Below are 16,552 nucleotides of genomic sequence, written 5' to 3'. Positions count from 1 at the left end.
CTGTAACAACACAAAGATGGTCAATGAGGGCCCTGAGTTTTGAACTCACGATCGATCGCTTACTAAGCGAACGCGCAACCAATGTGGCTACGAAGACCCCCTGGGTATGATTTAGATATGGATCATATTAGATATATAATATATCACATATTAGATATAGAAAAGTTATTTTTTATTCATAATTTTAATCTCGAAAGTGTGTTCATTCCACCTGACAATCAATTTGAGTCTTTGTCGCTTTCCAAACTCGTGATAGAATGTTTAATGTCGTCAATGCGAATTTATCTTCTCGCTTCAAAATCAAATATCTCATATTTCATAGCAAACCCTTATTCCATTCGACAATTATCAAATTTGGCACAGAATGTTTGCACCGAGCTGAGCGAGTAGGGGAAGACGGGGGGGCTATTGGACAATTAAAATACTTTATTTTAGTGTATTGCATTACCTTCAATTAAGCACCGATTTTTACTCTGCTTGCTGGTGGTTTTTTAGTGTTTTAGTGGTGAATATGTACATGTCTCGTGAAACCAATGTTTTAATAATGAACACATAGGTCTGTTAAGTGTCCTTATATAGAAAACGGTATGTTTTTTTAAGCATTTCATACAATTATTGAGGCACTTTTACTCGACTCATATCGGTTTTAAGACAGCCACTGTCGTAAGAGATGTGAATTGCCATACGTTTTTCTTAGTTGAACGCACAACACACCACTTAAATTGTTGGTTGCATAACTCGAGGCGCATTCTTGATAAATTTGATTTGTTTTCAGTTGGCACATATCATTTTTTTTTACGTAGAACTACGTCTTTCATTAAGGGTGCCAAATCAGAAAACAGGTCACGTTGTTATGAAATAAAGTTAACCTTAATAACTATTTTTGCCGCGAACGGATTTTGGCGATTCACATACCAAACGAATCGAAGATTTCCTAAGATTTGTTTGATATGCTATGCATTACAATCCCAAAGTCTGTATATGGTTTAAATAGATGAAAATTGGAAGCATTTCCATTTCCTCATATATTTGTTCTGTCCATTCGTGTGCTTTCCCGAACAGAGCTGTCAATAACGAGCAACGTATCGACGAGCAACGAAGGGGAAATCGTAAGATGTAAAGTCTCCGTGAACAAAGGAAAAGAAGAAGAACGAAGGGGAATATTTGCCTAGAGTATAAACAGTGGATCTCGCTAAGGCAAACTTTCATTCTTCGTGAGGAAATCGACTGAATAACATCGTTGCTGGGCGAGTTGGACGGCGAGGGATCGAATGCCTTTCTCAAGGTAATGGGGGTTGAGTAGTAATATTATGGATAAGTAAAGTTTACCAAGGGCCTTTTCGAAGGTTAGAGACGAATGAATTGAAGAAGATTAAAGTCTCAAGCAAGGAAGGAAGGCAAACTTTCAGTATCGTTCTGTATTCAAAGCAATGAATATCGCTTGTTCATCCTTTTTTTGCGTCACCACATGTCTTCTTTTCGGATTGTGCTGTGGACGCGACCAAATTTCTCCTTCGTTGATGTCTCTGGCACTGCAATCATTGCATCAAACTGATGCCATTGCATTAAGGTTCTGAGCTACACAATCGTGTGGGGAATCATAAAGCTAGACTGTCGTTAGCTCACCAAGAAAGTAAATGTTCTGGAATTTTGACAGTGATTTGGTTTCGCATGACGGTAGGAAACTCTCTCCACAAAGGATGACAGCTAAGCTAATCGAGACTGGCAATATAACCAGAAAGGGCTTCGGTTGAGAAAAGCGCAAAACGGAGATAAGTGTGTGTATATTTAGTTGCTTTAAGCCATTGATATATGGCTTTGTGTGCGTACGTGCGTGTTTCATAACCCGTACGTAAAAATAGTGCATCTTCGCTACGCTGAAATCCCATTTATATCTGCTCCCGTGTGCATTGGCCGCAACAACAATCGCGAGTAGTTCTCGTCTCAATTTACCCCGCTCTACGGTACAAGTTGAAACAATGCATATGAAAACTAAACATTTTAAAAATTGATATTATTCGAAACATCGAGTGTGAATCTCTATTTTTTTGTAAAGTCATCTGTTAAACCTTGTATATGCTGCAAACAGATTTTCAATAAAGTGATTTTTTAACATAACTTTAAAGTTGAACTTGAAACAATCGTTTCAACTTGCGGTGTACCTTATTTACTTTATGATCATTTCTAAACATGCTCTTAGTTGGCTCTCAGTTGAAGGGATAAAATCATTATCATCGGTATCAGCTAAGTGCTGAATCATGCTGTCGTTAGACGTCTATTTAGATTTGAATTCTGGATATGGCATCTGTATTTCCATTTAGAGAACATCTTTTATATTCGATTTCTAATTCAAACTCTTCGAGGGGTAGTTTCCGATTCAGAAGCTTTTTGTTTAAAACGTTTTTCGCTTAAGCCAAACAAGAGGTTTGTGATCAGTTCTGATTTAGAAATGGGTGCCATAAATATAGGGTCTGAAATGCTTTGTCACCCATACTATTGCTACCAAATCCTTTTCGGTAGCTGAATAATTGCATTCGGCGTCGTTCAACGTTCTTGACGCGTTTGCTTTAGATTTTTTTTTCTTCTAAATTTAAGACCGCTCCCAGTGCTAAGTCACTCGCATCTGTTAAAAGAGTAAACGTTCTATTGAAATCAGGGTATTTTAAAAAGGGGTTAGTGTTTGTATTCGTTGCAACCGCGATGAAGAACTGTTGCGGGCGACCCACACCCACACTTGTCACAATACTTATTTCTCTTAACGTAGTCTATGTCTTGTATATGCTAATTTTTCATGCTATGATTGACGATTGTTTGATGTTGCAAATTATGCAGCCGTAATGACAAATATAAACAAGGAAGGGAGATAGCGGGAGGGAAATATTTGCGCTAGGGTATTAATAATGAATCTCAGCTGAGCCAAATATTCAGCCTTTTTCCAAGCAGTTTACATTGTTTGTTTTCTGTCATCAGTGCATTGAACTGACGCTATGGTGAAGCAGGTGTTAAGGTTGTGCATCAAAAAATTTATTTGGGGAATAGTTATTCAATAAATTATATTAAGTTATTAATTTATTTGGGCTCGCGTGCCAGTCGCAAAACTGCCTTCAATTAGGAATGCATTCGCGCTAATCTTGATCATAATGAAGCAGTGCTATTCTTTTCGAGGTTGTTGAGATTAAACAGATAGAGTTTATTTCGTTTATTTGGTCACCATGAAAGTAAATGTCGTTCTGGAATTTTGTATGTGATTTGGTTTCGCTTGCCAATAGCAAAACTTTCGCCACTAAGGATGTCAGCTGCGCTTATCTCGAGCATGTATTGTTCTGCGAACACAAGAATGAAACATCAAACAATTATCGTCAAATGATTCTACAATAAAAGAAACATTTCAGGGCGATCAAACCGGTAGAATGGCTATTTTAAAATTTTCATAGCATAACAAAATAATATCCGCAGTTACAAACAAGCGACTTGAATTAAATCACAGCGTAGTTCTACGTCAACAATGCGGTCGTTTGTTGAACACAACCTCCTATAATTTTCATTTTAATTTTTAATTTTAATTTTTTTTGGTAAAATTTTTTGACGAACTTTGTGGAACGTCGAATTTTTATGAATTGTGGAAATTGTTTGTTAACAACCAATTTTAGCCACAAATTATGAAACCTGGTTGGATTAAGAACAAAAAGGGCTCATTATCAATGTCCTTCCATTTGCAGCCATTCTCGAGTTATTTAGAACAATATTTCTAATATTGAAGACATGTGGGTCAATACAAAATGTAGCGAGTTTTGTTAATGTTCCTTTTTTTCGTTTTAGTTTAGTTTTATGATTTTTTCTTCGGTTTTCATCAGTACGCACGTTGTCTACAACTTTTAACTCTCGGTATCTTTCTTGATTCTTTCTTTTTAAATTTTACTTTTCCTATCGTAGACCTTGTCGCTAGGTTGGATTACTCTAGGTTCTTCTTTGGACTTGTTATTTTTTGTAGATATTTTATTTCGTTATGTTTTGCAGAAAAGATTCTAAAGAATCTATCTTTTTTTTCTTATTTTCAGCTCAATATTTTCAGGGACGTTGTATTCATTCCGAAATCTGAAAAATCATTTTTAAAGATAACTTGATATTCTATGTCATATTCTTCGAAAAATTTTTGCACGGTTGTAGATGTGAATGAAGCTTCTCGCTCCACTATGAGAAAGGAAAGTTTTCCTACATTTGATAGGAAACGTGATATTACTTTGAGTATGGGTATCGTGTTACGGCTCTTATGGGAATGACCATGGTTAGATGCGAAAATTTGTCGCAAAGCGTTTCTATTTTTACTATTTATAATGAAGGATTGAACGATTTGCGAAGGTTTTGTTAGCTCTGCTGTTAATACATATTTTTGTTTATATGGACGTTTTTCGTTTTGAATGTTTTCGCTCTAGAGAAGTAATTTTTTTAATGGTTTGTAGATTCAAAAGCGTAGGTTGTTCGCAGAACAACAGGCTATTAATACAGGTTGGTGTGGCGCATTCTCTCAAGATGTTAATGAGACTAGCTGGACTGAACGGAAGTTTCTTTATAAGGTACACCGGGGCAAGTTGAAATACGGAGTAAGTTAGGACGAAAGCCACAACCTTTACTAGAAATGATGGACTGTGGTGATAAAAATATATAGTGAACATTGTTATTTAACCTATCTTACCAGTCATTACCAGTATATTGGAATGCCTTGACGAAATACGCTCCTTTGTTTACTTTTCCTTGTTCCTTGAAATCGAAATAAACATTTTTGCATGCTGACTCGGTCCCAAAACATTGATTTTTTCAAAAATATAGCCACAATTGTACGTTAGGTAATCAAATAGGGAGAATCAATTGTAGTGGTTTTGAAAACTAAACTGAGAATTTTTTTCCGTATTGCTTTTAACTCACATGATGTTTTTTTCAACCCTGGGGTAAGTTGAAAAAGCAGTTAAAATCGATTATTTTTTAAACTTTGCTGCAGATGCATTTATCGGTGGTTGATTTATAGATGAATGATGATAAATAAAAAAAATATCATTCATATTTCGTTCCACAGTATGTAACACATTTGCATAGAAGTGTTTAGACTTATTTGGATTTATTTCTAAACAAATTTTCACAAGGCATTCCCTCCTTCCGTTCTGAATGCGTTACGTAATATTGGAATATTTGAATGATCCCATAAACCTTATTAGTGGCCGTTTTGAGTGACTCTACTCTGAAATGAAAGCGTCTAAAATAGTGTTGATGGTATTGAATAGTATTATTGTTTCGTATATTAATTCCTAGTATGTAGTGTCCATTTTGCGTATACCAAACTATTTCCCCACATCTCACGTGTACCAAAACTCCCTTTCCCAGCTGTTTCTATGTAATTTCTTCCATTTAGTGTTTCATAAATCAATGGTAGTTCAAGAAGCCAAACCGCACATTAAACCCCTGATAGTTCTCGTTTCAAAGTACCTTATTTACTTTATGATCATTTCTAAACATGCTCTTAGTTGGCTCTCAGTTGAAGGGATAAAATCATTATCATCGGTATCAGCTAAGTGTTGGATCATGCTGTCGTTAGACGTCTATTTAGATTTGAATTCTGGATATGGCATCTGTATTTCCATTTAGAGAACATCTTTTATATTCGATTTCTAATTCAAACTCTTCGAGGGGTAGTTTCCGATTCAGAAGCTTTTTGTTTAAAACGTTTTTCGCTTAAGCCAAACAAGAGGTTTGTGATCAGTTCTGATTTAGAAATGGGTGCCATAAATATAGGGTCTGAAATGCTTTGTCACCCATACTATACTTATCCTTTTCGGTAGCTGAATAATTGCATTCGGCGTCGTTCAACGTTCTTGACGCGTTTGCTTTAGATTTTTTTTTTCTAAATTTAAGACCGCTCCCAGTGCTAAGTCACTCGCATCTGTTAAAAGAGTAAACGTTCTATTGAAATCAGGGTATTTTAAAAAGGGGTTAGTGTTTGTATTCGTTGCAACCGCGCTGAAGAACTGTTGCGGGCGTCCCACACCCACCCTTGTCACAATACTTATTTCTCTTAACGTAGTCTAGGTCTACCCGACTGTTCTCGAAATAACTTATTCCATAAGGAGATTATAAAAAAATATTTATTTAACTTCTACGGTATACAGCAGTAACACTTCACGACGTCTAGTCGTCTTGAAAGCTAAATTGAAACTGCCATTGAATCTGATCATCTCGAATTTTCGAACGAGACAAATACAATACATTCCTGCGAAATGTTGATTCCCGCAAAAAAAAAACCCAAAAGTGCAAAATTTCAGCTCTATCGGACTTTATTTACTAGCGTCGCAAAGAGTATGAGTTGTTGCTAAAACCGTAAAATCACCCAAAACATAATACCGGTGTTTTCGAAAAATAAAAGATGCTAAGTATCTTCAAATTACATGAAACGTCGTTGAAGTGTTCAGTAAAATACGCATTGACAATCATCTTGCATCTTATATCAACTAAAGTTGATTAAAACGAACATTTCAAGTTCAAAATGCAAATACTGCTTCGTGTTTGAATATTTCAATTGCAAGAATTTCCGTCGGAGGATTTGTCAACTTTTACGGATAACACGAGCGGAGAATTCACGGATATTCGCGAGCCTATCTTTTTTTTTGCTATAACAATTTGTCATCTGTTCAGCTCAGCTAAAAACAATGAGAGATGAATGTTTGTTTTTGTTAAAATTTGTCACCGTTTTAATTGCATTTTTTCTTCTATAACATAATTACAATTATATAAATTCATTAAATTAATTCCTACATTCTAGGAAAAATCATTTTTTCTTCTCATTGGAAGGAACTATGTACAACAGAGGCCTTGGCGTTCCGATCCCCAGGACGATGGCGTTCCCGCATCTTCCACGAAACCGGAAGCACTTCAGCAAGTCAACAACCGCGCAGGAATCTTTTCTTTCTCATTTGTTCTTCGACTAGCTACCATGGTCCGGAATCTTTTCGATGGTCACAATGTTCCGTTTTTCTTTTCTTTAGTATGGTCCGGACTTGCCAGGTGGTCCGTATTGGGCAGCTGGGGCAGTAGCTCCACCATGTCCTCCGCTCAGGTCATCTCCGTGTCCTCCGCTGATTCCACCGATAATTCCTCCGAGTCCACCACCAAGTCCTCCTCCGAGTCCACCGTCATGACCACCACCAGTACCACCACCAAGACCTCCACCAATGATTCCACCAATGCCTCCTCCAATGCCACCTCCAATGCCACCTCCAATGCCGCCACCCTCCTTCTGGGTCTTGTACTTGATGAAGTAAACCTCTGGCTTGCTGGGCTGAGTTGGGGCCGGTGCTGGGATGACGATGTCCTGCTGATCCTCTGGCTTCTTGACCAACACGTAGACCAGGGTCTTCTCTTCGTTCTGTGGCTGGAGCGGGATAATTGGAGCCTGGTAGGCTGGGGCGGATGGGGCCTTAATGAAGATAATCTTGTAGTGCTTCTGGGCCTGTCCTACCGGAATTGGTCGCTGGATGTGGACCTCCTCTGGCTCTGGTGGTGGAACATGGACGTAGATGTGCTTCTGAATGACAGAGGCACCACCACCGAATCCACCGCCGCCGCCGCCGCCGCCTCCAGCCGAGAAGCTACCGCCTCCGAAGCCACCTCCGAAGCTACCACCGCCCGAGCTGAACGATGATGAACCTATGAGAGAAGAATCAAATTGATTGCGTGAGAATGATTTTATTTAATTTCGCGATCCATAATAACGTAATAATGATTCTTGAACATCACAATCATAAAAATCACGTCGTGAGAAGAGTGTCACTTCATTTTCACTAGTCCTCATCACTGATTTTTCCAATTTTCACATAGTTCCACAATGGTCGTCATTAACTCAGTTCATTCACTCTCAACGAAATCTGCATTATCGTTAGTAACAAAATATTCCATCGATTAGTTATTTAGTATCCATCACTGCACGTTTTCGGTAGTAATTTATCTTCGCAATAGTCTGGACACTTCTTCAACACACAGACACAGCAGTCACAACAGTCTTTATGCTGAACACATCTCCAAAAACACACCTCCGAATCCGCTACCGCCGAAGGACGAGAATCCTGCGCCGCTGCCACCGCCAAAGCCGCCTCCATGTCCACCGGAGAAGCCACCGCCTCCTCCGTGGCCACCGGAGAACGAGATGCTGCCACCGCCGCCGCCGCCATGTCCACCCGAGAACGAGCCCCCGTGGGAACCTCCGCCCGACGAGGGACGGCTGTATGAATATCCGGCTTCCGGTCGTGCAGAAGCCAGCGCCAAACAGCAACTCAACAGTACGAAGCCTCTCATCCTTACACTTTCACTGCCCAGGTTGGGTTGATCTCGTTAGGTTGTAGTTTTGGAACTCGCGATGGTACCGATGTTGGTCGGCGGAATGCAAACAGATGACTGACGAACTTTCGGTGCGAGGTAATCGAATTTATACTCTTAATACCACAAACTACAATGGGAATAAATGAAGAAGTTAATGCCGCCAACTTTTGGGACACCACACAATGCAGGCCCCGTGAGTGGTAAGCGCGATCGCGAGTGAATGTTTTATTTTTGTTTTTTTCACGCGTGCCCGAGAGAGAAGGCAAACTAGGCAGCCAGTACATGCGTAGCTCCTCGATGCCCCGAGATGATAATCTTTTCAAGTGCGAGTGATGTAATTGGAGGAGAGGGAGTCCGCGCGTAGCATTTTTCCAAACAAAACAAAGCGCGAGTCGCCGGTCATGCTGGGGGCCCATCGGGACGGGTTCACTCTCACTGCTTTGGGACGCAGAGATAGTGCGCTTGCCTTGCGAGAGGCGGATGGGTCCACACAATACACCGGCGCCGTAAAGGGGTCATCCATAGAGCGCGTAAAATTGCGGCATGGGAGGCATGTGAATTGCACTTATCAGCTGGAGAAGGGCATGGTTATCTTATATATACCGATTGTAATTTTTTTGAGTTTAATAGTTCAGTCTGAAGAGTAGATACAAGCAGTTCTGCAACATAGATATCAAACACTGAGGACGCTCGAATAATTTATTCCAGATCTCAAAACTGTTTTATCTAGTAATGCTATAAACTTTTAATGTTACACAATATACAAGGTAACGTTTCTGAACCAATTCCCAATCAAAATAATAAATTTTAATTCGATTATCTTCATACTCATTAACTTTAACTCATTAAAGCTACTTTGATGATTTTTCATGCCATTGGAGAGCAATCATATGGTAATATTTTTGCATCAAAAGAAAGCGTATTTCATTAATTAGGTACCATTTACTATCAATTTCGTTAATTTTGTATAATATTCAATACATTCGATTCAAAGCAAAGTGCGGAAGGTGTTTTCAGTTTCAATTAAAAAAAAAAACAATGTATTTAGACATTTTACACAAAACTTTCTACTGTATTACTATGAAAAAAGAACACACATTGTGATGAAAAAAAAAACACTCTATTGAAACTCTTACTGGAAAATAATGCAGATTTTGGGCCAGTGTTTGATTTTCTGATTTTTTCGTCGTTTCTCGAGCAATGTAAACTGGAAAAAATAATCTCCGAACATTGAGGTTTCTTTAGCGCCAATAAGGAAAATTTAGCCAATGGCTTTCATCAGAAAAAATATATTTTAAAGCTTGGTCGATAGTGATTCCTATATTTTTAATGATCACTCGATGGTTATCATTGTAGTCGCAAAAAAATTCACGGATAGTTTGGTGCTTCGGCGAAATGATGATTTATGTAACAGTCAAGCCTAAAATTTCAGTTTTTACTGAAGCGATTGAAAATATTCAGATAAATTTGAGTGTGATGTTTCTGAAAAATAAATTTTTTAAACCGCAAATATTTTTATATTATTTCTCTAAATACCTACCTTCTATCGTTTGTGTAAAAATGGAACTTGGAATAGAGCATTTTTGTTTTCGTTCTACAAATATTGAATTTTTTAACTGATATCCACGAATATACCGTTGTTTGAAGTATTGCAACATTTGAACTTTGTGACCGTTTGGCAAGCTTCTAATAGCAAATGAAAGGTATTCAAATGAATTTTCTAGTAAAATTTAAAAACTGTGTACCGAAAGTCTAGATCCAAGCAATATTAAAAAAAAAAAACATTTTTAATATTTCTGAGATGTTAAGTCCAAAAAAATTCTACGTTTTCAGCCATTCTATGCCAATCCGATAAAGTGGTTCTCAAAATTTCGTGAACATTGGTAGTTTTGTTCCTTATCCTTATTTTGGGGTTGTTCGAAAAAATCGATGTTTCCCTTTTTTCCATAAATGACATTTTTCAAAAATTCATAACTTTTGAACTACTGGACCGATTTATATGAACGATATATCAAATTTAAGCCACATAGCTAGTCTTCTTTGATTATTATTACTCTTATTAATTACTTATTACTACGCAAAAAAAAGAAATTTGTTTTCGTAGTTATTAATTGTATTTGTTTTTTTTTGTTTTTTGAAAGCTTAGGTCTTTTTACATAACATATCTAAAAATCAGAGATGTTATTTTAATAGTCTTTGAGTTATGATTTTTCAAGGTTAACATGTTCAAGTACAGGGTCTTTCAGATAAAACGCTTACGCAACAAAACTTCTACAAAAATGAACCGATTTTTATTTTAAAAACGAAAATAATGCTTATTTAGGGACATTTTCGATTTTTTCGATAACGCGTTTTGAACGGTGAACAAAATTCTTCATGCACAACTTTAACATTACGACTTCGATGCTGTTGAAAATCCGAGTTATTTCTTCTTTAAGTTCCTCTAAATTTTGTGGTTTAAATCTTCGGTTGCTCGAGTAATACGATTTCACTAAAAATACACGTTCTTGTAAATTGTACATCTTGACACTAGAAGACATCCGATCAGAACGTGTGGCCGAATATTATCATCCCGAAATGGGGAATGCAGTGTTATTATCGACGGAGCGAAAAAAAATTATAAGGAGTTTTTTTTTGCGTGAGCGTTTAATCTGAAAGACCCTGTATTTTGATGCACAGGTAACCTAATGAAAATTTTGCAGATGAGTATGTATAGAAAACAACAGAAAAATATATACAGTGATTCAAACTCGAATTCGTACCCCATCATGCATATATTTTTTCAATACTTCTGAAAATGGAAAATAAGCATTCGACGCATTCTATTTGAGGGGCTTAGAATGCAAGGGGTGTGAGTGACTTGATCGATTTCTCTTCATCAACTTTTTCTTAAGTTAATAAATCAATTGCAAAAACGTTCCAATTTAAGTTTGCTATAGAATCTAATAGGTGAGGTACTGACCTATCTTCCACATTGTCAAATACAGCTGGGAATGTATTTGAGGCTAAGCTATGATCAAAAGAGAGAGTCGATGTAGAGAAATCGATCAAATCACTTACACCCCTTTCATTCTAAGCCCTTCATTTATGAGCTGTCCACAACCACGTGAGGAACTTTAGGGGGGTAGGGGTTACGAAATTGTCCAAGCTTGTGAGGAGGGCGGGGGTATCTATAATGTCCACGTGGACACGGCCAATGAATGTTTTGAAAAAAGTATCTGCTGTGTTCATCAATATCTGTATAACAACTCTATTTGTCGATTAGGTGGTCCCGTTGCCGAGCGGTTTGCGTCAAATCCAACATGCCTGGGGTTCGGGTTCGATTTCCGTTCTGGTCGGGGGAATTTTTCGTCAAAGAAATTTCCTCCGTCTTGCATTGTGGTCACGCGTATTCTAGAGCTTCCCACTCAGAATGCATCCAAGGCGTGTTATTTGACATATAAATCTCAACGAAGTTCCTCTAGGAACTTCGAAGAATAAGATTTGTCAATAAAAGAGTTGAGCTGTCCGATAGTGCTACCAGGACGAATTTCTATATTTTCTTCATATCGTTGAACTTCTTTCTGAGATTTGTATTTTGAGAGTAACGTAGATGAGCTGAGAGCCATCGATTTATTTTTTGAAGAATCAGGTATTCCCGCAGGATGAAGTCGCCAGCGAAGCATGTTTTATTTTTTCACATACTGTTTTTTGAACTTGTTTTGAGAAAATGAACCTTCCTTGAATGTCTCTGGAGAAGTTTTCCAAGCAGCGATGTTCGTTTCTGTGAAAATGTAATATTTTTTGGAATACGCTTCTATGTTTTTATGTTGTCCAGAAAGTTCGTACCGCCACTGATGCTTCTCAAAAACAATTCTCAGTTCCGCCACATCAATTAGCAGATTCATTACGATTATCTATGTTCATGAGCTCCTGGCGAAACTTTGTTACGTAAAACACTCTAATGTATGGGTTCTGCAATACTTGACCCTAGAACATTTAATGGGTCGCATCTCAAACAACGACTAGCTTTATGAACGAATTGATGAACTTTTCGCAGCTTTGAAGCATCGTGGCTGACTTTAAAAAAAATCACAAATGTTGAGTGAAAAGAAAAATCTTTGGGGAAGCGAAATGTGTCTTTGTTTACCAAAACTATCAGTCAATAAATTTCTACAAGTACAGTTAGCAACTTAACGGATCAGCGATGAACGTTCAAAATTGACCAAATTGACGTCATCTTCCACCAGAATAATGTCGAACTTCATGTCTCTTTGACAGCCCGGTTAAAATTATTGGAGCTATTCCACCTGCTATTATCAGATATTGTCATTTGTTCAGTCGCTGGAGAAGTTGTACTTAAAGATAATTGCTAGATGAAATGCGGGGATCATTGGTCTAAAATTGTGCTTTTTATATCCACGTGGTAAGTGGACAGCCCCTTAGACAATGTTGCCATATTGAAATCTGTATTTCCGAGCTTTGTAGAGAAAACAGAAAATCTGCATTGGAATCTTGCACTTGATGAGACTTTTTGCATTTGTTAAGACTTTTGCGTTAGAATTAAGTCCGAAGAAAGAATTGCATTATTGCAGTAAAGTGTATATATTCGGCTTATACAGATTTTTAAGCTCGTGATCACTGGTATAGCTTGCCAGTTGTTTTTTAAATAAGATTATTTTTCAATTTCCAGGCTTATGTAGTTTACTGTGCAATTCATTTTTGGACAGAGGTCTAATTTGATAAAAAATGTGAAATATGTTAGATTGAAAGCTTTAGATACATAGAGAATTCCGCCAAATAAAAAAAAAAACGACAGAAAGAGTTAATTTCGTCGTATTTATTTATTTTTCACTTTCCTCGTGGTGTTTATACATGGTCTTGCAGAATTTGGTCTTGATGTCGTACTAATGCTGTACTGTACTGAGGCACTTCCCTTCTAACAAAAGATTGAGTTTGTTAATTATTGCGTAAAATACATTTTAAAAAATAGTTTCTATTTCTCATGTTACAAAATCTGTATAAAATCTGCATGGATATCAAACAATCTGTAATCTGTATATACAGATTCTTGGTCAAACAAAATACTGAAAATCTGTATCATTACGGAAAAATCTGTATAAGTGGCAACACTGCCTTTAGATAATGATGAATTAAAAGCTTCAATATTTTATGCACATATTGTTCTCTTGGTGTATGTAGATGTAGTGGAGAAAAATATCAGGAAGAAATAAAAAATCGATTTCTTTCTATTTTTTCAAAAAAATTTGTATCAATACATTTTTTGCGAACTAAGTAAAAAGCAAATCCATTCAACCTTATCAACTATATATTTCATTTAATCCTTATAATGTCTCTATAGAACCTTTCAACACAGAGATGTTTTTATTTGAATGAAAAATTTCCCCTTCTTGTTCAATGATGTTTATGAGTGCATGCATGTGTGGAAATGCGTATGTATACGTGAAGCCGGTTGATAAGGTTAATTAGATCTGTTATTGAATTGTTTAGCAAAAAATTTTGTTAGCACACATATTTTTCGCAAAAACTGAAAAAATTATGTTTTATTTCTTTCCGATATTTTTGTCCAATATATCTACAACCATAAAGATAAATATATTTCAAAAGGTTTGAAGGTTTAATCTTTAAAATGATGCATATATCATTATCTGAATAGAAGATTACGAAAGATGATTTCGACTTTCAAAAGTAGGGAAAAGAGATCTGAATGGCGGAGTACGAATTCGAGTTTGAGTCACTGTATATTTTTTGGTTCGCTAATATACATAGTCCGATTATATACAGTGAAACCAAATTGGAGACTGCATATAATCGAGTCCGTGCAGCCAATCTTGAGTTTACTCTATTTTAACGAAAAAAAAAATGAGGAAATAGGTTCTGAATATCTCTGTACAAAATATAAATTTTTCCCTAATATTTCCTCGGAACATAAATTTATTTAAATTTCAACACGGTAACATCAACCCCCAGTTACGTAGTTTCTGTCATCCACCTGCACGCGTATGCGTCGTCCTCCTTCCCAAGCACACTGCGGGCTGTTAATGAGCAACTTCTCAAGTCCAAGCCGGTTCGAGGTGTCTGCGAAAACGAAGAAGCGCGAGAGAACGAGCAACAAAAGCACTTGTTGCTGCTCGAAATGGCAAAGAGCTGGGCAAGTGCCAGATGCGCAGCATCATCTCCCATCCCGTCCCGCGAAAGATGATCGGTTGCATTTAGGGTTATGGAATAGCATGTTTTTGGATCGGATGTATATGGTAAGTGAACGGATGGAACCGGACCGTTGATCAATTAGAACGTTATGAGGGATATCTCACCCTGTATTGAATTCTTCGATTGAAACAATTATTCGGATACAGAAATTTCTCCAAGATTGCACACTGTTTATATACAATTGAAATTGGAACGATATACGCAATCAAGCCTATATTTGAATGAAGGTTCATCATGGAAACAAACCTTGAGATCCGACACCAAATAATTGCATCGAAAGGAAAATGAGCAGTGGAGCATCATGGCTTTTCTCAAACTCGTATCGTTCAAAATGTTTCAAAAACGTTCTCTCCTCTGAGATAAATTCAAAACAAATTAACTCCAATCTCAAACTGTTTTCAAGAGTCATCAAGGAAATTCAACCTGATTTCGAAGGAATGGTGGAAATAAAAAGTGATAGTTAAATTAAAAAAAAAAACAAATAATCCGCGTTGTAGGCATTGAGCTTCAACGTTATTGCGGAGTGAATTATTTACAGGTGTAATATGCACATTAAAATACCCAAATTTGAATTTGATTTGTTTACAAAACTCGTTCCACTTTTATCTCGAATAGCTGACGCGGCAAACTTCGTCCCGACCAAAATTTATTTTTCGTTATCACATTCACGTTTTTTACTAAGCGCACGTTCATGAGTCCAATCGCAGAACTGTTCATTGATTGATTTTCTAATCTACCCTTTAAAATTTCCATTTAATATAAAATTCCTAGTACTTCTATCAGATCTTCATTAGATTATTTTCAGACACAATTCTCGTTCAAGATTTTTCAACCACTTGCAAATAACATGTTTATCCGTTTCATGGAATAAATGTTTGATACAGTCCTAAATCGGACGATTCCTTTCTCGAGTTTTGCTCTTATCAACACGTTCGGTGATCCATTTTTATTTATATAGATAGAAGAAGATATAGGAGTGCGTTTTATCACTTTAAAAAAAAGTTCAATTGCCATGTTTGGTTGGAATATGTTTGGTTGAAATATGCGAATTATTTTTACGGGATCCCTTTCCATTTTAGAGGTGGGAGGGGTGTCATTCCATCATAGAAACATTTCTCATATTCAAAAACCTTCACATGCCAAATTTGGCTTTATTTAGTTTTTTTAGTTTTAGTTTTATTTAGTTATGCAGAAATTTGTGTTTCATTTGTATGGTAGCCCCCTCTTAGAGAGGGAGGTGGAGTGTCTAACCACCATAGAAACATTTATTGCACTCTAAAACCTCCATATGCCTAATTTGGTTTTACTTGCTTGATTCATTCTCGAGTAATGCAGAAATTTGTGTTTCATTTGTATGGCAGCCCCTCCCTCCCTTAGAGAGGGGGGAGGGGTCTCGAACTATCATGAGAACCTTCCTCGACCCCAAAAATTCCTACATATCAATTTTCATGTTGATCGGTTCAGTAGTTTCCGAGTCCATAAGAATCAGACAGACAGAAAGACAGAAAGACAGAAAGACAGACAGACATCACCTCATTTTTTTATATATATAGATTTCCAACTTTCAACGGTTTTATGTGTATGTGTGATAGATGACAATACTCTAAAGACGTTCCAGTGGGGGTGAACATTGAAAATAATGTCTGAATAATTTTAAAAGGAAATCCGTGAAGCCCGTCTAAAGGTGGGGTTGGGTTGTAGAGGGTTAATATTTGGCCTGCTAGGTTGACAAAGAGTAAATTATTCTCACAAAGATTATGTTGACTGGAGTTTATTAGTTCTCAGAGGAAAGAGCATTTTTGAAGCATATAGGGGAAGGTGGTAAAGACGGACACCTTGAGTAAAAGATTATTTTTTTCGTGAATTTCACAATAAATATATAGCTACCTCACCACAAATTGTTAGTCTAAAACTCTTTTTATAATAAAATTGGTTTTTGAGGCAGAAATTTTACAAAAAGAATGTATCCGGCATCTTCGAA

At 37.0% G+C, this 16,552-nt stretch overlaps 2 protein-coding genes across 6 annotated transcripts in view; both read right to left on the bottom strand.

The window, feature by feature from the left end:
* The window catches only part of LOC129763551 (RYamide receptor-like), a 453,048-nt gene that overhangs the window by 94,693 nt on the left and 341,803 nt on the right, over positions 1 to 16,552 (bottom strand). The window lies entirely within an intron of this gene.
* Positions 6,710 to 8,460, bottom strand: LOC129763553 (uncharacterized). Its single transcript, XM_055762750.1, has 2 exons — positions 8,076 to 8,460; positions 6,710 to 7,692 (listed from the first exon to the last, which is right to left on the bottom strand). Exons 1-2 carry the CDS (start codon positions 8,335 to 8,337, stop codon positions 7,028 to 7,030), a joined length of 927 nt encoding a protein of 308 aa, XP_055618725.1. The 5' UTR covers positions 8,338 to 8,460; the 3' UTR covers positions 6,710 to 7,027.

This window comes from Toxorhynchites rutilus, chromosome 1 (assembly GCF_029784135.1).
Source record: "Toxorhynchites rutilus septentrionalis strain SRP chromosome 1, ASM2978413v1, whole genome shotgun sequence".
Taxonomy (NCBI): domain Eukaryota; kingdom Metazoa; phylum Arthropoda; class Insecta; order Diptera; family Culicidae; genus Toxorhynchites; species Toxorhynchites rutilus.
The sequence above is the reverse complement of the archived record's forward strand: the minus strand, read 5'-3'. Positions and strand labels throughout refer to the sequence as shown.